Source organism: Sander vitreus, chromosome 21, assembly GCF_031162955.1.
Source record: "Sander vitreus isolate 19-12246 chromosome 21, sanVit1, whole genome shotgun sequence".
Taxonomy (NCBI): domain Eukaryota; kingdom Metazoa; phylum Chordata; class Actinopteri; order Perciformes; family Percidae; genus Sander; species Sander vitreus.
In genome coordinates, this window is record NC_135875.1 from 10,605,156 (window position 1) to 10,628,329 (window position 23,174).

Consider the following 23,174-nt stretch of genomic DNA (forward strand, 5'->3'; position numbering starts at 1 on the left):
AGTTCCTGACATACGGCAAAAAAAAAAAGAAAGTCTAAAATAGTCTGTGTTCACTTCAATGCCTAACCAAATTATTCCTCCTTTCTTCCAGCTTCTTCCAGAGCTCGCTAACCCAGATGAGCTGTTGTCGTACTTGGATCCACCCGACCTCCCCAGCAATAGCAACGACGACCTTCTATCGCTCTTCGAAAACAACTGAGGCAATTCAGACACACAAAAACTTTTCTGACTGCCTGCAGTTTCCCTGAGAACCCAGGGCGGTCGCTCAGTACTTGATAAACACAAAGATGCACTCCCTTTCTCTTCTTCCTCTTGTACAGTTTTCATTGGCCAGCACAGATTGACTGAAAGAGGTTAAAACTCCCAAGACATGGCGGGATGCGGGGGGGGTCGCTCCGCCCTCCTACCCCAGTGGCGATACTTTTGAACTGTGCAGCTATACTCAGTTGATTTTTTTTTTTACGCCACACACAGGTGTATGTGTGCACATTAGGAACGTCTTGTAGCATTTTTTATTCATGGTTTGTTTCCTTTTGAGAAGAAAAAAAGGATTTCACTGTATAAAACAGAAAAAATAACTGAAAAAAAACCTGCGCTATCTGGCCAGTGTGTGCTATGTCCATATTGTTATTCCAATCTGAGAGGCCACGGCTTCCTGGTGTCACAGCTCCATTCCCTGACTGATCTGGTTAGCCGCACTATTATGTCCACCACACATCATTTAAAAGCACAAGAGATTTTGGCAATGCAAAAAGAATAATCTGTCTTCACGGAAGTATAAAAGATCAATTAGATCAGCGTATGTCTGTCCTTGATAAAAGGTTTGTTTTTTTTACATTTTTTGCTCAAAATTTTAAAAGTGTTTTTGGGAATGATCGGCTTCCATTTTGTCTACAATTGTGATACGTACATATTTTTGTCAAAAAGAGATATCCCTGTTTTTCAGTCCTTTGAGGGTTGAAAGCTGCAATGGAGAAGATTGTGGCCCCACTAAAAGTTTATATTGCATACCAATAGAATAGCAGACCTGTACTTCTACATATGGTATAGTTATCGTCCTCCTTTGCAGGGAAGTGATTTTAATAGAAACGAAAGGTACAGTATAAGAAATTGGGGTTTCTGTAAAGATCCTGCTGCGTTTATTGCTTCCTGCTACGACTCCTTCCGTGTCGTCTGCTCTGCATGAGCCCCCGCTGTCGCTCGTGTCAGCATTTTTGCAACGTTGCATCTCTCTCCCTGTTAAATGATGTGCTGTTAAAATAGTCTACAAAGTGCATGTGTGCCAAGCCCTTGTCTAGTGCTGTTCCAAGTGGTAAAAAAAAAGATAGTGTGGTTTTTCATCAGTTGCTGTTTCCACAGCTCTTTTTTTGTTTGTACGTTTGTTTCTGTCAGATTTAGTATGATATATTTAACACTAACATTGAAGGGATAATGCTGATATCAGCAATACAGTTATCATGTATTTGCTGTATATATTGTATTATGTTTGTTTGTTTTCTTGTTTTTGTTGCTGCATAATTAAACTATCCATACATCTTTTGGGAAACTGCTCAACCTCACCAAAGTTAGAGGGATAAGAATGGAGAGGTTTGTGTTTGCTTGGTCCTGTGTAAGACTGGGATTGTGTGCATGTGTGAATGTGTGACTGTGTGTTTCTATTAAGTGTGATGGGAGAAAATATTGATTTCAAAGATATAGGGGAGGACAAATACAGTTTATCCATCACTGCTGTTCAAGAAGTGGTTTTTAAAGCAGTATTGGTGCAGACCTTTTGCCACATTTGTTTTCAATTTCACTTTTTGAGAAGAGTGCTGTCCAGTATGCAAATGTATTATTTTTTAAGAAATGCTATTGTACTGTAAATATCATTGTGAATATTTTTGTATCATCTTGATAATGTTTGTCCTTTGATCATTAGTCGTCCGACCTAACAGCGTATGCTCCCAGACTCCCATCTAACCACTGACTTTGTTTGTAACCAGCATATGACAGCTGTCTCGCCTCCTCGTTGTGGGGAAGCCAGTCCAAATGTCTCATAAGCTATTTTCTGCAGGTCGCGGTGCTTTCTAGTCACTTTCCTCCCAGTGCATTCTGTCTCACACCTGTCGTTTATTGACAGGTGTCCCATTTTTTTATGTGTGCCCCCCTTCCTGCATCAGCTCAAGGTGATTGTGTAGCATCATTTCAGTTTTCAGATGTCAAACTCAGTTGGACGCAATATTTTCTTTCATGCTCAGATGTATTTGATTGAAAATGTTGTCTAGTCATGAATTTACGTTGACATTTTATCAGTGATACTGAACAGTAATGGTTTAAAAAAAGATGTGCTATCGGCTGGCTTTCAGTGTAATTAGTGAGCTATGTGAATATCATAATTGTTGCTAATTGTCAATACACAGTGGTATTTTAAAGATATATCACAACCATATTTTAAAGAAATCCATGATATTGTTTATATTTTTGTTATAGAAAATGTGGCTTTTTTTAAAAGCACGAGACCATATACATTTTTATCCCCTTTTTGTTTTTGGTAAATTATTTTGTACTGGTTTTCTTATTAATCTGTAAGGCTAGAAATCCAATTTCCTTCAACTGTAGCATTGTGCTGATTTAACCACCCTGGTTATATGTAAACATTATTTTAAACGTCATTTAAGAAATATTTGTTCCAGTTCAGCACACTGACATGTTGTTTCATATTTAATGTCACGAAGAGACATCAAATCAAATAATCCCTCTTTTAACGATACAGGGCCACATTTTCATTTTTTTACAATCTGAATTGAAACTTTTGATCAATCCCATGGAAGTCTTTGTCATTTCATATTTTTTTCCTCACTTTCAAGTGAGCCAATTTAGTGTATAAGGCAGCACCCCAAATCTGTAGTTGCACAATCAAAATAAATGGCCATTTCTCTGGAGGAAGTTGTTTAAAAAAAAAAAAAGGAAAATAAATAAAAAATACAGAGAATGGGCACGTTCATCATTCTGGCCTGGAAAGGATGTTGAGGGCAAGGCTAGATCAAACGTCCCAAGGATGCCTGTATATATGTAAATGAATATAGAGACATGTGAACAGAAATGTATTCATTTTCCCTGGGAATGTGCATTGTTTCTTCAGAATAATAAAAAGCTTGCAACCCCTCTACTGGAAGTGGCTGAATATGGAAAATTAAACTTGTTAGTTATTGTCTGTGGGTATCTCTCAGCATTTTGTTCCCCCTCTGTAATATATTTTCACCTCTTTTGTTAGGGGAACTGGGACAACTATGTTTTACATGTAATATTTAGCCTAAGTGTTCTAGTCTGTCATCTGCATTCTCTGAGTTGCGAAAGCTAAAAAAAATAAAAGAAATAAATAAGGTTACAAAGAAAATCGTTCAGAGGGGTGGGAGGAAGGACGGTGGAAGGGACAGGTCCAGAAGATTGTAACCAAATCCATAGTTTGTACAATTTTTTTATATCATGAGCAGTTGGAAAAATGATACAATCTAAGGTGATTCATGCAATGTGGCCATTGTCTCTATTGTGTACATTGTATGTACAATCATTTCATATTCTAAACTGGTCAGAAAATAAAGGAACTAATTGTGATTTTTAGTCTTGCAGAACTGTATGTAGTTAGATGATGTGACAACCTAATATTTATCTAATAAATATGTATTCAGATGATCCCCGTATGTCACTGTGGTCTTGTCTTTTGTGCACTTGCATCATAGTCTGATGATTACGCCCGCCTTACTCCTACATGCTGCTTATCCCAGCAAAAAGTGTAAATTATGGATATCACATTTTGAAAATGATATAGCTTAAGGGCAGCTTGCCCTTATGTGGAAATGAAATGATCCCACATAAATGAACACAACAGAACAAGGTTTTTAAGCCTGCTCACATCAAGACTTCGAGGAGTTGAGCAGCTGTGGGACTTACAGTATATAATAAATGACATTGTTAATACTGATGCATTGATGTCTGAGCAGAAGGTTACTGTTGTAGCTGCTTGAGGTGGAGCTAGTTTTAACTAAATTATGTAGGCTAAAGTTATGAACGTTAGTGCAGTGTTTCCCAATCCAGACGTATATAATTTGAAACAAAAAAACTCAATTTGCACTCATGAAATGATTATTTTTATTTTTTATTTTATTAAATGCATTCTTGTATTTATGTTTTTGCTTCGTGCTACTTATATATTGATGATATTTCCAAAGAAATCAAATTGGTACATGTCGTTTAGTCTCGCGAGATTTAACCGGCGCCGCTCTGTAAAGATGTACGTCCGGTTGTGTAGGAAGAACTTCCTCCTCGTCTGTCTCCCGTGTAAGCGTTACGCTTACTCATTCACGGCCCGAGCGAGTTAACTGAGTCGCATTAGCTTGGAAAAATGTTAATTTTATCAAACAGGATAAAGGTATGTTCTCTGGCGTTTACCGCCGCGCGCATGTACAGCAGCGGCCCTACAGTTGCCAACAAAAACCCCACGGTTTACTTTGACATTGCTGCAGACAACCAGCCTCTCGGCAGGGTAACCTTTGAGGTGAGGCGATTCAGACATCTAAACAGCTTTTACTTTCAGTTTCTTAATGTTTGCTTTTGAATGAATACGAAAACGACAGCTGCTAAACACCTACAATCCGTCGCGTGTCCTTTCAGTAAGGTTCACTGACAGTCTTTGAGTCTCAAGTTTTCCAGAGAACCTGTTCACGTTTGACCCTGAGGGCATTTTTCTTTTGCAGCTCAACGCCGACGCTGTGCCAAAAACCGCAGGTAAGAACAAGTATTTTGCTTGAAATTCCATTTTGTTCAACTTCACACGTCTACTCCACTAAGTTACATCTGAGAGGCAATTATTGTTTTTTCTACTCCACTACATTTGTCTGACAGCTTTAGTTACTTTTTAGATTACAAACCTTCCTGTCCAGTGATACAGTCAATGTCAATGCCAGTATTTTATATAGCACGTTTAAAAACAACTCGGTTTACTAAATGTAAAAACAACAGTAATACAACAATTGAATACAGAGTACATTACAAAGAAAATAATAAACGAATAAAAGGTAGTACAGGTGATACAGCGTGATAAACTGAAGACTGAAGTGTTTCTTTGTGTGTTGAGAAAATTCCCCTCCTACTAAATAAACTATCCAAAAAAATAATAACTGTTTTAATACCTTATTTATTTGGTATGGCTGCAGGATGTATAAATATATAATTTAAGGTCATACAGACAAGGATTTAAGTTTATTTAAGAATGACTATTTATTTGTAAGAAGAATGGTGAAAGGGAGGTAAATCAAGGTTGCCATGAATTCTTAAAGAACTATGATTGATTTATAATTTTGTTTGTTAAAAGGATGCCAATTTTGTTCCTCTTCTGTACTTGATTGTTAAAGGAGTCCTATTATATACTGTTTTCCGATTCATACTTGTATTTTGTGATTCTACTAGAACATGTTTACTTGCTTTAATGTTCAAAAAACACTTATTTTTCTCATACTGCCCATGGCGGCTGCATCTGTATTCCCCCTCAGTCTGAGACGCTCTGTTGGAGGCATGTCTCTTTAAGCTCCCCTACTGAAAAAGCCCAGTCTGCTCTGATTGGTCAGCAGTCTCTGGAATCTCCGCTGTGGTTTCACTCCGAGCCTGAAGCACACTTTCTACCATCAAAAATTGCAGATAAAAACTTCTGAACTAAATACTATCCAACCGGATATGTGTCCGCAGTAAATGGGATTTCTCTGAAATACGTTTACCTCATTATTCGAAGCTCTGGCCACGTTAAACATAAAAATCTGACATTGTAACATTATAACTATGAAAGAAAATACGGAAAAACATACTAGGTTCACTTTAATTCAATCGGATGGGCTGTTGTGTTTATGTGGCTGTCGTGTCTATGTGTGTTTGACTGTTTGTGTGGACCCCAGGATAAATAGCCAATGTTTATTTTAGTCCTAATGGGGGATCCAAATAAAGTAAGAAAGCTGGAAAATGCATTGTTGCAAAGCTGAAAACAGGGCAGTTTTCTGAGCTCATGAAAAGTTGATGCGTGGTTCTCACAGGACAGAGACGCTGCAAACACATGATCTTAAAGAATATGATGCATTGCTTTAGATTAAACTATTCAACAGTATATAAAGGAATTTAAATCGGCATAACCATAAACATCTAGAGTAGTAAAATGCAACATGCACATTAATGCACCATTAATGTTAATCCAAAAAAATTTTCATATAATATATGAATGAGTACTTTTACTGAGTGTGACTTAAGTAACAGATCATTTCTTCTATTAAAAACTGATATGATGATTCCAAAACATGTTTTTCTAGCAAGTCAGTCGTACATTCAAGTTTTTTTGTTGTTGCTGGGATCCACTTGTGTTCCTGCATAATACTTTGGGAAACCACAGACCTGTGTGGATTGTCAGAGAGAGAATCTGACACAAACCTTTCTCGTAGAGAACTTCAGAGCGCTGTGCACGGGGGAGCAAGGCTTTGGTTACAAGGGATCAACTTTCCACAGGGTGATCCCTCAGTTCATGTGCCAGGTAGGCCTTTTTCGTTTGTGTCCCTTTTGTTGTCCAGCTGTTGCAGTGCAATGACAGTGATATTTTTTCAGGGTGGAGATTTCACGAACCACAATGGAACTGGAGGGAAGTCTATCTATGGAAGGACGTTTCCTGATGAGAACTTTAAGCTGAAGCACACTGGACCTGGTAATCGTGTGTGTGTGTGACTTAACGTGAAGTTAAATACAAGCTTTACAATTGCCCCATAACTTACATTGTAGCCTGTTTCGCTGCTGCTGACTGCAGCAATTTTGCCTAACATTGGACCAGTTTCAAAGATTGTTGTTCCCATCAGTCACTTAGACATAAAAACATAGGAAAATAGGGTCCAGGTTGAAGGGAAAAAAAAACCCTTTAAGACAGTCAACTTAATCACTGCAGAGTATAATGAGATTTAACAGCACAGTGCAAACACATTAAATGTCACACTTGAGAAGCTGCAGTATATGTGGCAGACGGATAAAATATTGTGTTTCAGGAAATCTCTATAGTAATGCATTGAAAACCAGACTGATAAATATATTGGAATCAAACACAAACAAAGAACAGATTAAACATGTTGACGTAAATGTTTAGAATGAGCCATGGCCACTGTGGGTGCCATATTATACCTGTGCAAGAACATTTTATTTACTGGAAAATAAACATGATGCATACTGTTCTGCACTGCAATAAGATGTTTGTCTTGCTCATTTTCACCACCAGGTGGCAGCATCATGCAAATGTTTGAGTAATCTGTTATAAAGTAACTTAGTGAAGTTTTAGATAATGGTGAAATAGTCCTTTTATTCTCTGCAGACATTTTGACTTGTCATAGAAGTAAAAGTACAGGTGTTACTGATAACATTAGCAATGGCTTATTTATTTACTATTAAAGTGTCCCAGTGATTGGGGGCAGTGAGCCAGCATACACTATACCAGGACCCTGAAACTGAAGCAGCTGAATGAAATTCAGCCATCATTCATTGTATTATTTTCACCTGTGCTTTCTTTGCTGTGACATGTCAAAATGTCTTCTGTGGCCATGCTATTCAAATGTACATATATGTATGCAAGTGATCCATGAATCACATTGTTTCTCAACTGTGATGCAACAAATTGTAAAATCTGTTCACTCATCGCTCTTTGTAGCTCAGGTGACCGTAAACTCTGCAGGCTATTTTTGTTACTTTAAATCCATGACATGATTTAAAATGACGTTTTAATTGCTGCATTGTAGGTATCTTGTCTATGGCCAACGCTGGACCCAACACCAACGGATCCCAGTTCTTCATCTGCACCAGTAAAACCGAATGGTATGTGCTGACAAACAACACTCTAAGGGTTGATGCTACTGTAGTTATTCTATTTCATTCCACCATTATTGGCCTGTCTGGAAAAGTGTGCAATGAGCAAAACTGAACAAAAACAGACACATCAATACTTAACCCCAAAATATACAGAAATAAAATGGGAGAATTATTCTGCTCTTCCACGGTGTCAGTTTCACCACAACTTAAGCTCACATTCTCTGGGGTCTAACTCGGATCTAAAAGCATCTGTAGATTTGCCTTTTTAAAGTACAGATCTTGAGAAATGTGTGTCTGGCCATTTTAAACTTAAAATGACAATATAATTAATATTAGGAAATACAAAAAAAATAAATAAACAATACAAACAAGACATAACTAACCACGTTGCCTAAATTCTGTGAGTGGTTGCATTGTGCAGTTGTACACTGCAAACTTTGAAACATTTAGTACAATGTGAGTTTGGTGAGTCCCACACGATATGGACAAAAAGAGCAGCAACTCCGGGACAGTTTGTTTTAGGTTGAGTATTGTTGCTTTCCCAGGATCCGAACTTGAAAGCACTCCAATTCACCACCACAGTCTTTACAGTCCAGATATCAGCAAGTAATTGTGGTGTCAGAGGCTCCTCTCTCACTTCAGCTATATACAAAAAGTGTCTTAAATGTCTTACATTTTTAAAATAGTAATGTCCCAGAGATTCCATTCAGTTAAATAGCTTTGGTATACCATCCAATCTTAAAATTCTGCTGCCTTTGGAAGGCTTTTGTTATTGCAGCTTTTAAAATGCGTATAAAGAAATGTCCGGTTATTGTTAAAATGCTGTTTCAGATGGGGTTTTTTCTCACCCTGCTGGGAATAAAATTCTTGGTGGAAGATGTGAATTCTTGTAATGTTTTGACACGATAGCAAAAAAGGATTTGTGAGGATTTGATTGATGGCCTAAAAGAGCAGAATCAGTGCTGAAGTAGTGGCATCACCCAACAGAAAGCCATGAGTGAAACCCTGCTGGGTGCATCATGGATTGTCTCACAGTCCGGGGCAGTGATAATAAACCTCTTTCTTCATTTAGGCTGGACAACAAGCATGTTGTCTTTGGCAGCGTGAAGGAGGGAATGGACGTGGTCAAGAGAGTGGAGTCGTACGGTTCACGGTCTGGGCGAACCTCCAAGAGGATCACTATCGCAGACTGTGGAGAGCTTGAGTAGACTCTGAGCAGTGGACACAGTCGTATTCTCATCTCCTGCTGTCATTTCAATGTGAAGGTCCGAGTGAAAGAGGCTCTTTCTTCAGTCGTAGCACAGAGTGCTACCTCTCTTTGCTGGCAAGAGATATTAACACTTCAATTCTGTGTTAGTCTTTATCCAGGTAGCATCTAACACACTTAACTGTGTCAAAAATGTGAACTTGTAATATAGAACACAAAGTACGGCTTCTATTGTACTTAAAGATGTTAGTACTTGAATAGTCAAAGAAACTGGTTTGGGAAAGGCAGTAATTTGCAAAAAATAAAGATTTTTTTTCTAAATATGTGAGCTTGTTCTTGCCAATTGTTTTCTTTTGCAAAGATTTTCTTGTTTGGTCACTTTAACTCAAACAACTGAACCTGTTTGAATTAAAGGTATGTCCATTTATGGGAGAAGGTGAATGTTTTATCGACAGCTGAGGAATGAGATCAGTATCATTCTTCCCACCTTCTGTTTTCCTCATCAGCCGCAGTTGAGTAATGGTCTTATTCCGCTAAGTATTTATTCTGCTGTCATCTGCCCAGACAAATTAAGGTCTAAAATGTCAGATCTAAATGCTGCTGCATAGGGAAATTTTTCTTTTTTTTTTCGGGGGGGATTCTCTGCATGGCATTTTGTATCACAGTGTACTGAAGGATCTTAAGCCAAATCTGATTTGCCATAAGTAAATTTTACCAGATGCTTGAAAAATATTAAGAGAGATGGAGATGGAAATGTGCAACATCTGGATCAGTTAATGTTGAAGACAGCTATACTGTACAGCAAAATGTGGACCCCCCCCCCCCCACACACACACACCAACAAAAAGGAAAAACTCCACTAACACATGGATATATTAAAAACAATTATCTTAATGTTACTAGAGACAAACGCAGTTTTAAAGAATACCATAGAAACTGTGTTTAAATACATTTTAATACAAAAACATTTTAGGGAGCTCAAGGGATCAATCTCATGGGTCACTTAAACTAAGGCACATTAAATGGTGTTTCACCCATTTTAAACTATTAAAAGTCTGTGTATTTCTGTTCCATGTTCATTTATCATCACACTTTCATTGAAATCCAAAACGCCTCGAAATCAACGTGCACATGCAACCTTCCGCTTAATCCTTCATGATCTTTGGTACGTTCAGCTTTTTACTGCTTTTTTGTCTCATGTTACATTATGAGACATTACAACTTCTGACCCATTAGAAAAAGCACTTTGAGTCTTTCTTAGCACTGGGTGCCAAAATATAACGGCTGTAATTCTATTTTTCAGGAAACAAAATGTTTCTATCATATTGCATTGCTTCTTGGAAGACAGCCTTCCTAAAGGGTGTCTTCAGAAATACAGGCACATACTTAAGAGTAAATGTTAGTTGGCTTATATATTCCTTCACAAAGTGTAATAATCAAAAAAACAGTAATAGCTTACAAAATATATTCAAAAAGTATGTACCCTCCAGTACTGATAATACAGATAATAATGCAGATACACACTAATAGTGCATATCCTTCTTAGTAAAGACTTGTTGCATATTTTATACAGAAAACATTTCATTTAAGTTATTTCTGGAATATACAAACATGTAAAGGAGAATCTTCATCTGGAAACTTCACTTTCGTTCCAACATGTTGGACATGAGCAAAGACAGACACAGAGCAAAGTTTCTTAATTCACAGTTGGGGAGATTCATAGTTAAGAATATTCACATAATGATAACTAAGTAAGTTACAAGAACCCAGCAAATGCAAAGTACTCGTCTCCACTGAAAGAGCCTGTAGAAAAATGAGCCTCCTATACTGAGAGTCACAGTGTCAAAGAGAATATGTCATGACAATAAACTGTTAGATGCATTACAGTACAATAAAGTTAATCTTGTAGTTTTAGTAATTCAAATATAAGTCCCTTTTTGATAAAACTTTGGAGGAGTACGTAAGGCGAGTAGAGTGTGTTATTGCACGCGGCGGCAGTAGTAGCCGAGGACTTTGCATTTTTCACACAGGTGTTGTGGATGCTCCTTGCTCTGGTCCGATACATCTAACCCGTCCGGTTTCTCCAGAGGGCGCTGGAACAAAGAAACGGGCAATTACTCATCACAGACAGAGCTGTTAAGGTTTAAGTCCTCAGTGCTGTTTCTGGGTATTTAAGTGTTTTAATGACCTGTGGAGGACTTTACACTCTACAGTTACACACAAATTATGTTGTGTAATGTTTTATTTAAGGTTGATTTCTCTATTATTTTTTTAGAGAGAAAACATAAAGCAGCTCTTGGCCTCAAGGGTCAAACTACAAGGAAATATACCGTAACAACCCACAGTCACAAAGCATACATTGGGTTTCTGCCATTTGTGCAGTGAAGCATTCGCCTGTATATTTTCTGATTTCTTCTGTTTGTAGTTCTGGTGTACTTTTACCTGCTTATGAGGGTAAACGTTGATGTGGCACTTGATACATTCTTGTCCCATGTTGGCCCAGGAGTTCCCGCTCATCCATTTCCTCTTGCATTTAGGGCATTTATATTCACCGAAACACCTCTTCTTTCCCTGATACGGGGTCAGGCCTTCACCTTTGGGTCGAGCCTGAACAGAAATATACAGCAGACAACAAACAACAGACATTACTGACCTTGTGTGCAACCTACTTGAAGCTTTACATTACTTAGTAATTAAAAATGAGACATTTCTCAACGTGTAAATGTTGACAGCTTTGCAAACATTTTGGCTTTTGCCTCTCGCCACCTTTAACTGGAGGAGACTGACCTATTTGGTTTCTTTGGACGGCAGCCAATTCAAAGCTCTGCGTGGTTAGAACGGGAAGTGATAGCAGCCCTGTTGGTGTTCAAGAGAGTCGAGTTTATGGAGTAGTTTTGTCTTAGGAATGAGATGGATTAATTGTGGCTTCTGTCAATCCAAGTTAAAGAGCTCATTTGCTTTGATGCTTGATTACTGCGGCCCTGGAAGGGTGAGCCTTGCATTTCAAAGAAACCTAAATTATCTAAACTGTAGAAGGACAGTGTAGAAATATAGAAGCTGTAGAATATTTTAAGGAAGTTGGGATATATTGTAATGTTTAAGTGTAATGTATTCGTTGGACAGAAATGAAGGAGTCTCAGCTTTCCCATTAGAAATGAACTCCCGCCCTCCAGCTGTGTTCCCGAGGGACCATAAAAGAAGGCCCCAGCCTGTGGGGGGACCAATGGGAGAGGCCCTCCCTTCTATAGGACAAATACCTTAGCCTCTCAGTCATCCCTCCCAGCTGGCTCCGATCCACCAATCAGGACACAAAAGATCTTAGCGGGGAGGAAATAAAACCCAGATGAACTCTGCACTTGTATAACATGACAAAATCTTAAACCCATCACAACTAAATCATTTCGACAAGACTGGTTTAAATTAAAAGCACCTCGGCTGAAAAGTAGGGCAAGTCGAAATTAAGAATCTGCACCACCAGAGGAGCCAAAATTCGAATCTTGTTTTGATTTCACAGCAGGAACATAGAGTATGTCTGGTTCAAAACTTCTTACAGATAATTTTATTCATTTCCAGGACTACATGCGTTTAACAAAATATGTTTAAGGTTCCAAAGGTCAAGTCCCTGACTGTGAAGGCCACTGTGAAGCATTTTGATTCCTGAGTTTGCATCATTTAGCCACCATGAGGCACTGTGGGAGGTCACTTTTGATGGCAGCCCTCTTTCCCAAGCGCCTAAAGGGAGAGCAGACGGAGCATCATCTTCCTGAGGGAGGAAACAGCTTTCATTCTGCAGAACAAGCAAAACAAACTCTACCTAAAGTCTGGAGCCCACAGGGCAGCAAAGGGCATGGCACAGTCCGGAGTTTCCACAGGTCCCATCAAAGATGAGACACTGACAACCGGCAAATAAAAATCAAACTCATGACCCAACAGTGACTGGAGGCTCTTATGGAAAGCAGGAAAGTTTGAGTGAATGCAGAGAAATGCACAAATCTATCGTCAAGCCTTCTGCACTCATGACAAAACAAGTCTATTCAACACACAGAGGAATATTTTTCATTGTCTGCCTTGAAGATGCATTTTTGGATAGTTAATATTTTTTAAATAAATATTTTTTGAACTAAGACAATGTGTGTGTGGGATGGGCAATATAGCCAAGATTGATATCTCAATATTAGTCAGGATTTTATTTTCCAATATCTATCAATATCGATCTATCACAATAGGCTATAGCTAATGTGTGCAAAATTATGTGGAAAGCATGAAACAATTTTACACAGCGGTTAGTTAAATGCCATTTTAGGTGTTTTGTAAAACAGTAACATGATTTGATCATATCACAATATTTCAATGAAAAAGGGTGCAACACTCGCGGCAAAAATTGAAAATGTATTTACAAGTTTACAGCCATGCTAGCGACAGCATGGCCATGCTAGCGACAGCATGGCCATGCTAGCGACAGCATGGCCATGCTAGCGACAGCATGGCCATGCTAGCGACAGCCATGCTAGTGGCTCACTTTGCCACATCGGTGCTTTAAACTAAATGCTAACGTCAGTATGCTAACATGTTTGAAATGGCAATGCTAACATGCTGATGTGTAGCAGTTATAATGCTTACCATGTTCACTATCTTAGTTTAGTGTGTTACCATGCTAACATTTGCTAATTAGCACTGAACACAAAGAACATCAATGCCATTAGTTTTGCAGCTATTTGATTAATAAACCAAAGTATAGAGAAATACAATTTTTGATCTGATGATGGTGCTAAATGAAAAGTTAAGGGGTCACCAAAGTTATTACTATTCATCCTGAGGGGGGCATGAATGCCTGTACCAAATTTCATGCCAATAGTTGTCAGGACATGTCACTTTAAACCACGCTACAAACTACACGTAAAGTCAGGGGATCTCCAAAACCATCAGGCTCCATCTTCTGGGGACAATGAATGTCTGTTCCAAAGTTAACGTTAATCCATCCAATAGTTTTTTTAAAGATGTTTTAGTATGGACCAAAGTAGTGGATCAACTGAGTGACTAACATTTCCATCCCTGAAGCCACACCAGTAGTATGGCTAAAAACACAAAGGAATGATGTTTTAGGCTTAAAAAAACAATTGTTTTTTGGCCACCTTTTTTTTGTACAGTAAAGAATTTACATTTCCCCCTAAAACAGATTCTTCATATTTGATGGAAGATCTTTGCAGCCTGAGAGATGTGTTAGAAATGACATTGTTTTAAGATTAATAGATGTTAAATTAATTTATTATGTGCATTAACAACTCATCCCATCCAAAAGCCATAACTCCAGTTGTGTAACTTAAATCAGCCCCAGAGTATGCAGAGCGATGTAAAGCCAGATTTTAAGGGCTGCAGCAGATAAGCTTGGCCTGGATCCTTGTAGCCTGGTGAGAGAGGCCCAGGAGGTTGGCTGCCTCCCTCTGCCATCATCTGGAAACCATCAGGATAAACAATGGACTACTCCAAATACTCCCCCCCACCCCCTCCTCCTTTCTCTCTCCCTCATTCACTCTCTCCCCCACTTCCATAACCCCATGAGACATTCATCCTGGAGAACACAGCAACACTAAGCCTATTGGATACCATGTGGTCAATTACTCCACACTAACAAACCCGCAGTGCTCTCTCTCCCTCGCTGGGTTTAATTTGTATCAGACCCCCACAGCATCAGGGAGAAGCCCAGCTGTTACCAAAGCAAAACAACACATTACTGCCTGGACTGAAATCCACAGCAATAGGTCTGAGTGATACTTTTCATTATCTTATGAAATTAATGGAGGGTTTAAGCAACAAACAAATGACTTTCCATTTTCCTTAAAGAGAGAGAGAGAGTTTTTTTTTTAATGGAAGACAATTATTACTGCATCCAAAGAGAGGTCAAAAGATTAGTTGAGTAATTGTTTACAATAATCAATGAATTGCTGGTTATTTATTTATCTCCAGATTTTCAATCTTGCATCAATCCCTTTGTTTAGAGCACGCAGCCAATGCAGCCAAACTAACGGAATGATTTCCTCACACACACACACACACCCACACACATTCACAGACATTAATCTTCTCAGCATCTATTTAACGCACAGTGCTGTTTTCATAGAAGGAGGATTATCGACCAAAACACACTCTGCTCCATCCAGAGTCTGACTGAGCGCCAGTCCTGGCTGTGGGCATGTTGATGACACACACAGCTGTAAAGTGGCGTTATGTTTCGCAAAGGGTGAGTGACAGGGGCAGGTGGGCTGGCAGACAAACAAGAAATGCAACAGCACAATATTCCCAACGTCTGTTAAAAAACCCAGCTGAGCGAGATTCAAGAAGGGAAAATCTTATGACTGTAGGTTGCCAATGAGTTGAATTTCATTGTCATTTTCAGTAGTTGGTGCAGTTACAGTCAGTGTTGCACTGTGAGAATGATACATTTTAACGGCTGTCAATTGGGAAAACAAGAACGCACAAGAATTTATTTTGAAATGGCAGTGAAAATGTCTCTGATAGGTGTACAGTAGGCATAACAGCATTTCACAGCATCTGTTAATGAGTGAATTGCTACCTTCATACCCTCTACTCAACCAAATGCAGACAACCTGCTAGCAAATAAGTGTGAGAAAAAATCCATTAAGGAGATAAATCCTTTCTGTCTTTCTGTCATTAATCCTCCCTCATAATAAATGAGTAACTTTAACTTTAAGCAGGGCTGATCTAGATCTTTGATAGCAACTCAAATCCCCAAATTTGCTGTAGAGCCCCTGAATCCCAGAATTGTGTATGCAAACTTTTTTTAATCACAAAATTTTGTATGGCACCCCCAAATACCATTAGTTAATATTGTTGTTTTAAAATCTAAAACATGTGTTATAGCTCCCACAAATTCAAAATGTGCTATACCTCCCCAACATGTACTTCTTATAACCACCATATTAAGTAGTAATTTTAATTTATTTTATAACCAACAACATTAGGAGACAACATAATGGATACTGTAAACACAAAACAAGTTTAAGAAAAGAAATGTCCGTTTGAACTTCTATAAATCCATGACAACGGAACTTGAAATGAAATGAAGATCATTTAATATGATTGAACCCTTCAGAACACTATAGTCCAGGTTAGATTGTTTTGTAAACAGCTATTTCCAAATTCAGTAATTAGATTTGAACCTCACGACTAACTTTTATTTTTGACAGGTTTGACTTGTATTAAATCATAGATATTGTTATTGTTTTATATCTATGATTTGAATATTGATAATGGGATCAGTGTTGTGTTTTTGGACAGGACACTACTTCAGGTGGGAGCGATGCAGTTCATCGCCGAATACGTGGTGAATCTCAAGCAACACTGTCTGATTACTGTTGCTCTGGTCCTTTTGTTTTCACTGCTGATAAAAGTCTTATCTGTCCTCAGTATGCTGTCTGTTGCTTTTGGCCGGATCATCTGTTGAGGAGGATGAGCAAGAATGAGGAAACCCTGCTATGTGGGGTAGATAGACGCCCTCTGATAAACAGAGGCTGTCATCTACTCAAAGCTAATGAACATATAGGAAAAGAATGCTGAAGAGCTCAGTTTTTACGTGGTTGCATGTTTTCAAGACACATCACTTTTGTTATCCTGGATGGTTATTGTGGATTACAGAGGGGGAGGTAATGGAAATGAGGGTGAAATATTAAAGTGCTGCTAAAGGATGCTACTAGAATGTCATTGATTTTTATGTTGTGGTGTTAGATGGTGGTCTTAATAGTAGAGGTTTTTCCTGTCTGATAAAGAATAAATAAATCTGTCTGAATTACTAAATACTGTGGGATATTATGTTACGTTAAAGGAAAAGTTTGACATTTTGGTAAATACACTTTCTTGTCAAGAGTAAGTAAGTAGGTTGATACCATTCTCATATCTCTACGCTAAATATGAAGCTACTGCCAGCAGCCAGCTAGCTTAGCTTAACGCAAAGAGTGGAAACTGGGGGAAAGTTCACAAATTTACACTTTGCATCTTGTCTGTTTAATCCGTATGAAAATGAAGGGGGGGAAAGCGCTAAGGCTATTTCCTGGTAAAAATGTTGAACTTTTCCTTTAGTGATGAGCAAAAAAATAGAGTTATTGTAAGGATATTGGATTATGGGATGATAAATAAGTAATTTAAAACTATCTGTTTCAGTCTTGAAAGACCAAATATAAATCAATATATTCCTTCTTAAAGTCTTGCAGTTATCACAAGTTCCTCTTTCCAAAGTAATTATTAAAGCAGACGTTTGCCTTCCATTCAAACCTGATTAAACTGTAACTGTAAAGACATACACCCACTTCCTGTGCTACCCACTGTTTCCAAAAACACATTCTGGATGCAGACATTTCTGGGAAGCTGATCACTGGCCCTTTAAACGAGTGTCCTACAGCCGCTCCTCTGCATAGACACAGAGACAGCGACAGAGACAGAGACAGAGAGAGACGGAGATGACTGCAGCCAAGCAGAGCTGAGCGAACAATACAGGCTGACTTCCTGACCTTAGGTTCCACGGCCCCTCTGGAGAAACAATGCTCTCCTTATTTAGCCCAGGCTCTTCCCACCATACACCCATGTACTGTCAGCACACTGTCACTAGTGTATTCTCTTTACAGTTACCCGGGTTCAGCTACTTAATTGGCAAAGGGTCATTAGAAATGTTGTGACCCTGGGTTAAGGGGTAAAAGGTGTTAAATGTGCAACTCATTTGGTCGCTCAGGTGAAAATGGAAACAGTTTTACATTCAAAACAGTACAGAAGACCGATGATTTTCAGATGAAGACATTAAGTTAAGAGATTTTTCTGCAACCCAACACATAGTAAGACATCAAAAGTGTACCAACAGTAGGTACAGTATTTCAGAGCTAAAATGGCTCAGATTCCAGCCAACAAGAACAAAAAGTAGTTTGTTCATTATTAGTTACAGCTTCAGAAGAACATTCAGCCCAACTTCAACTGAAGAGGCCTTTTGTCATGACAACGGCCGTAATCTTGCGATGGGTCTGAAATATTAGCAACGCATGATCAAATCTGACATCATCTTTCTAAAGCAGAGCGAGAGCGGCTGACAGCCAGCCAGCAGAAATGGTTTCCAGATTTTGCACATTTAAAGGGGCATGGCTGCAAAGAAGAATCGTAAATATCTCAGAGTAATCCTTTGACGTCTTAACCCTCTAGTGAAGAAAGTAACCCAACTCTCCACTATGCTGTCAAGAGGATGTTTAACACTCACAGCATGGATAGCATATCTAATACCTTTCAGTGTGGCTGCAACTCAAATGCATGGGCTCCACCTTAAGTAGCATTATTTTTCATCTCCTAAGGCTTCCACTGAGGTACCATGTGTTCCTTTATCAAAGAAAGCTGACTTTTTAGAGTTGACATGGGCCCCATTCCACCCAGAGAGAGGCCGTTAAAGGCCCCGCACACCCACTTCCTGTGTGCTTCTTCTCTCATCTTACTGAGTCGTGACATTCTTTGATTCCTGTCCACTGCAGCTCCATTGCAAACCAGTCAGCTATGGAAGCCCGCAACAAACAGTCCAAAGGAACTCACTGCTGCTAATAATATGTTTTATTCTGCTCCATTAAAAAACTGCTTTTAAAGTGATTTTTCAATGCTTTAATGTTTGCCTCTCTATTCTTCATTTGAAAGAAACATGTTGTGCAAAAACTGGTGTTTTAAGGGTGTAGCCTACACAGTTTTCCTTCTAGTCAGGTTATACATCAATGAGGCCCAAAAGACTGATATATACTCAAAAATAAATGTCAGTTTAAAAAGATGTTTGAAATAAACTCTCAGCCATTTTCAAACGTATGTCTGAATCTGACAAAACCGACAGTAACACACACTTTCTGCTGCGTTAGTCCAGGTGTGCACAGATGTGAAAATGTTAAGAGCTATAAGCTTACTGCAAATTATTTTCTCCACATTCCTCACATTCCTCCACTGTCTGTGTTCACTGCTGAACTGCACCAATCTTCTCTGTGTTGGCAGTGATGAAGGTGACAAGCTCTCAGAGACAAGGCTAGAGGAGAGAATGATCAAAATGTGGCCAGGACAGATGTGAGCTGATAGATGTACTCTTCCCACATTTCTGTTCCTTGTTTTTTACTTAAAGGAATATTTTGGGAAATAAGCTTATTCAATTGCTGGCAGAGAGTTACATGAGAGGATTGATACCGGTCATGTCTGTACAGTAAATATGTAGGCTAGCTGGCGTGGGTAGCTTAGCTTAGCATAAAGACTGGAAACGGGGGTGGGGCTGCTAGCCTGGCTATGTCCAAAGGTAACACAATCTAAAGCGCATTTATTAAAATATCTTATTTCTTTAATCCATACAAAAATCAAAGTGTAAAACCGACAATTCACTGGTTTTGAACATAGCCAGACTTGCTAGTCTCTATGCTAAGCTAAGCTAACAAGCTGCTGGCTCCAGCAACATATTTACGGTAAAGACGTCAGACGCTTAACTCTCGCCTTGAGAGCAAATAAGTGTATTTCCGAAAAAAAATCCAACTATGGTTTCAACCTCACACAAGCAGGAATTTAACACACCAACGAATGTGGCTACCCGTGTTGTAAAATTAAATATTTTTAAATGTTATAGCATATAAATTGATCTCTTGCATCAACGTCTTATGTTTTAGCAATAGCCTACCCCCTATTAGATGTTTGACAATGAAGAAATTGCAAGAAGATCACTACGTATTATTATCTATGGAATTATGTTTCAGCTTTCACACTAGCAAAACCTCTGCTTGCCTCCGAAAAGAAAGCAATTACACTTACTTAAACTCTTTTACATAAATTGACCAGTAAGAGTTTACCAGCTATTTGAATTTCAACTTTTTGCTACTTTGATTCCTGTCCATCAGCCATGTGATTATTTGCATTTCACGTAAAACAAATGTCAGGCATTTCCCTATGAACATGATCAATGGGGAACCGCAGCTGCACATAAAGCAGTGGTAATATTTCTATCTTGTTTGGAGTAGAGGTTGTGCCTAGTTCCACAGAGAAACCTATCATCTTTCATTAAAGTCAGCTCCCAGATCCAATCTGGCATCTGCTGCTCATTACCAACCTGTGGTGGTACATCTAACTCAAATATGTGCTGAGGAATCTATTTCACACTGAAAAAAGAATACAAACATATTATTCTTAACTTGGATTGAATAGTCTACCTACAACTAGGAGGAAGCTTGTGAATTTGAAGTGAGAACCAGATCAAGGATGTCACCATATTCCCATAATGACTTTCACCTCATCAGACAGCACCTCATATGTTCTATGAAACATGCTGACACATTTTATGGATAGCTCAACACACTGCACAGCAGTTTCTGCACCTGACTAATGTGCAGCACCACTGACTGGCTCACCTGAGGGCAATCTTTGATGTAGTGGCCTTTGTTGAAGCAAAGGTGGCACAGGTAGTTGGGCGGCGGCCTTTTGCTGGGTTTGCGTGTCTCAGGGGACAGGGAGAGGTCAGAGAAATGGTCCGCCAGAGAGCTCAGGCCGTCCACGATATTGTTGAGGGACCCGTAGGGTGAGGAGCTCTTGTAGTAATTGTTGTTCAAGGCCTGTCAGAGAAAAAAGAAGTATATTGTTGTGACTCTTCAATGAAAGACCATTTCAGGCAGCACGTCAGTCCATCACCCTGATTGATTCTCCCGTTTGTGTCTCTGACAGTAGCCGACATTATTTCAATTCTGCAGATGTGCTGCCTTTACTGCATTTACACTGTGGGCCAATAGTGTCCATTTCCTCGTCAGAACAAAATGCCTTTGTAATGCATTCTTCTAACTTGTTCTATAGGCATGGCACAATCAGCATCATTGTGTGCTTCTGGAGGAGACGGGTGCTATGGCACCAGAGGGGCAAACATGAAGAACAGCCTGCAGACACTGGCTGTTTACTCTGAAGCAGAAAGAGAATTGTGATCAGATGCACATTGCAGTGGGTAATGTTCTGCATGAGACATCAAACCACTGCATGTCTGTGGCATGTGTGCAGTAAGTTACAGTATGCCATTTGAATTGTTTCATTTATTTTTGGTTAAAAAGTGATTTTCTAAGTTAAAAGTACAGCAAATTGCGATTTTTATGCCAATATTTTAACCACAACTCCCTTTTTAATGAGTTATGTCCATTTTCCTTACTTTTCCTAAATGGGTCAGTATTAAATTAAGCAGCACCAAGCCCCACTGAGTGAGCACAGCATACTCCTCTGACCAAGCAGAGGCCGGCCAGGGTGAACTCTTAACATTTTTAAAACCTTGTGAGAGGTCTTTCTCAACCTGCCATTCCTCCTCCAGCTGCACACTGACACCAGAACAGTCTGAACACACTCAGGCACTATACCAGAGTACAAAACACATATTCATGTACTACACACTCACCACAGTGCGACCCAATGAAGGCATGCAGGTGAGGTTTACTGTATGGGTAACCAAAATAAGCTGGAGTGAAACGTGTAGGCCTATATAATATTCATCTTAAGAGAGAGGTTTTTGACATGCAGCAAAAGAAAAACAAAAGAATTAGTGGATGAAAGTTTTAACAACGCATGCATGTTGTAAACTACCATGCAACGTGTTAATCCCTACTAAGCGCGTTATGACAGCGTAACATGACATGAATTCTACCTCACTCCTCAGATGGAAGAAGTTGTTGAGATAGTTGGCGCTCAGATCAGCTGCGCTGCGCTTGGAGATGTTGATGTCCTGAGGAGAACTGTCCGAATCGGCTTTGAACGCATCAAAAGTGCTGCTCTGAGTGTCTTGCAAAGACATATAGACCCAGTTGAGCAGCTGTGCAGGTTGGTACACAGGGGCACCAGTCTCTATTGCAGACATCATATTGTTTTTGGAGGACTGCGCCTCTTAGAACAGCACCGTCAGTACCGCCGGATTGTCTGGATCACACAACTTCTTTCAGTCATCCCCCTTGCTCCGGCTGGATGGGTGTGATCCTTGTGTTCACCTGGGGAGCCCTGATGGACCCCAAGTAACGGGACAACAGTCACGGGGGAGGGTGCAGTGGCAGCATGAAGCGCAAAAGCCTGAATGCCAGTGGGAAGCGTGAAGCAGCGCTCCAGCCAGCACTCTTGCGTCACAGCGAATAGGAGGTCCAACATGAGTTTGCATCGTTCTGCTTAACTTTTCCTTTAGGCTACTATAGGCCTACATACAGGCTATATCCGAGAAGGAAGGGGGAAAGTGAGCACTGAATAACGTATTTACCAAAAACTTTAGGCCTATATATTGTTGTTGTCTTTTTTTGTTTTTTGTTTGACTTTTTGTGCTAAATCTTCTTGTAGAAATTTTATTTTATTTTTTTGGTTTTTGGTCAATTCTGATTGTTAGTGTTTTATTTTGTGCTTTTCATTTTATTTAATTTTTTCTTTTGCAACATTGTTGATTGTTCGAGATAAATAATAAAATGAAATGAATTGTTGCATCTTAGTTTTTTCGGACGCTTATCTTACTGCTGTTTACAACTGATGGCTGTCTTGATTAGGCTATATTGTTAAAAACTGATATGAAATATAATTATTATTTTTTTTAAGGAAAACCATGAAGGACTTTCTATGTTTTTTATTTTGATCGCATTTATACATTTCATTGCGGAGAAGTAGTCTGCTGCCATCTAGTGTTTTCTGTTGATACTGAGTGTTTAACATTATTCAAATATTGGGAACAACTGCTTAATAGCACATTTAACTTTTGAAAATATTGTAATGCCTTCTAGGTAGGCTATTATCTAGGTATTTTAATATTTTTGGTAAACAAAATTCCGCTCTACTATACCACAATGTCGTGTCTGTGATATCACCATAGAAACAAATCTAATAACTTCCTGACAAAAATGTCATTATCCTCCATAGTGAATGACACGTTCCAGCCCGTTGACTCAACAACAGGTCTTCTACTGGTCAGACTGGATAATAATGGAGCGAAGGTTAGTGGTTATTACTGCAAGATGGAAACAATGCTGAGGACACACCCACCTCCGGGACGCCCAGTTTTTTTTTCCTATGATGGCGAAGGCATGTCCCGCCCTACTCTCCCTCTGATTGGCTAGTA

General features: G+C 39.1%; 3 protein-coding genes across 6 annotated transcripts in view; 2 read left to right on the top strand and 1 right to left on the bottom strand.

Moving 5' to 3' along the window:
- The window catches only part of LOC144536204 (zinc finger MIZ domain-containing protein 1-like), a 110,719-nt gene extending 107,039 nt beyond the window's left edge, over positions 1 to 3,680 (top strand). For all 4 annotated transcript variants that reach the window (XM_078279218.1, XM_078279219.1, XM_078279220.1 and 1 more), the window contains one exon: positions 92 to 3,680. In XM_078279218.1, the coding sequence (XP_078135344.1) occupies positions 92 to 199 (108 nt within the window). In that variant the 3' untranslated portion in view covers positions 200 to 3,680. The remainder of the gene's footprint in view (positions 1 to 91) is intronic.
- A 603-nt stretch (positions 3,681 to 4,283) lies between these two features.
- LOC144536445 (peptidyl-prolyl cis-trans isomerase A-like) lies at positions 4,284 to 9,389 on the top strand. Its single transcript, XM_078279588.1, has 6 exons — positions 4,284 to 4,534; positions 4,734 to 4,764; positions 6,459 to 6,547; positions 6,619 to 6,715; positions 7,788 to 7,863; positions 8,930 to 9,389. The coding sequence occupies exons 1-6, from the start codon at positions 4,382 to 4,384 to the stop codon at positions 9,063 to 9,065; spliced, it is 582 nt and encodes a 193-aa protein (XP_078135714.1). The 5' UTR covers positions 4,284 to 4,381; the 3' UTR covers positions 9,066 to 9,389.
- A 611-nt stretch (positions 9,390 to 10,000) lies between these two features.
- LOC144535986 (zinc finger CCHC domain-containing protein 24-like) lies at positions 10,001 to 22,802 on the bottom strand. Its single transcript, XM_078278844.1, has 4 exons — positions 21,735 to 22,802; positions 20,470 to 20,670; positions 11,507 to 11,671; positions 10,001 to 11,157 (listed from the first exon to the last, which is right to left on the bottom strand). The coding sequence occupies exons 1-4, from the start codon at positions 21,945 to 21,947 to the stop codon at positions 11,044 to 11,046; spliced, it is 693 nt and encodes a 230-aa protein (XP_078134970.1). The 5' UTR covers positions 21,948 to 22,802; the 3' UTR covers positions 10,001 to 11,043.
- Between the last annotated feature and the right edge of the window lie 372 nt (positions 22,803 to 23,174).

Bases quoted from the DNA above. Each gene is read 5' to 3' on its own strand.
- LOC144535986 (XM_078278844.1), bottom strand. From the start codon at position 21,947: ATGATGTCTGCAATAGAGACTGGTGCCCCTGTGTACCAACCTGCACAG. The intron at 11,672-20,469 runs GTGAGCCAGTCA...ATTTCTGTTCAG, and splicing joins ACATCAAAGATTGCCCTCAG to GCTCGACCCAAAGGTGAAGG. The intron at 11,158-11,506 runs GTAAAAGTACAC...TCTTTGTTCCAG, and splicing joins ACGTTTACCCTCATAAGCAG to CGCCCTCTGGAGAAACCGGA.
- LOC144536445 (XM_078279588.1), top strand. From the start codon at position 4,382: ATGTTAATTTTATCAAACAGGATAAAGGTATGTTCTCTGGCGTTTACC. The intron at 4,765-6,458 runs GTAAGAACAAGT...CCTTTCTCGTAG, and splicing joins CGCTGTGCCAAAAACCGCAG to AGAACTTCAGAGCGCTGTGC. The intron at 7,864-8,929 runs GTATGTGCTGAC...TTCTTCATTTAG, and splicing joins TGCACCAGTAAAACCGAATG to GCTGGACAACAAGCATGTTG.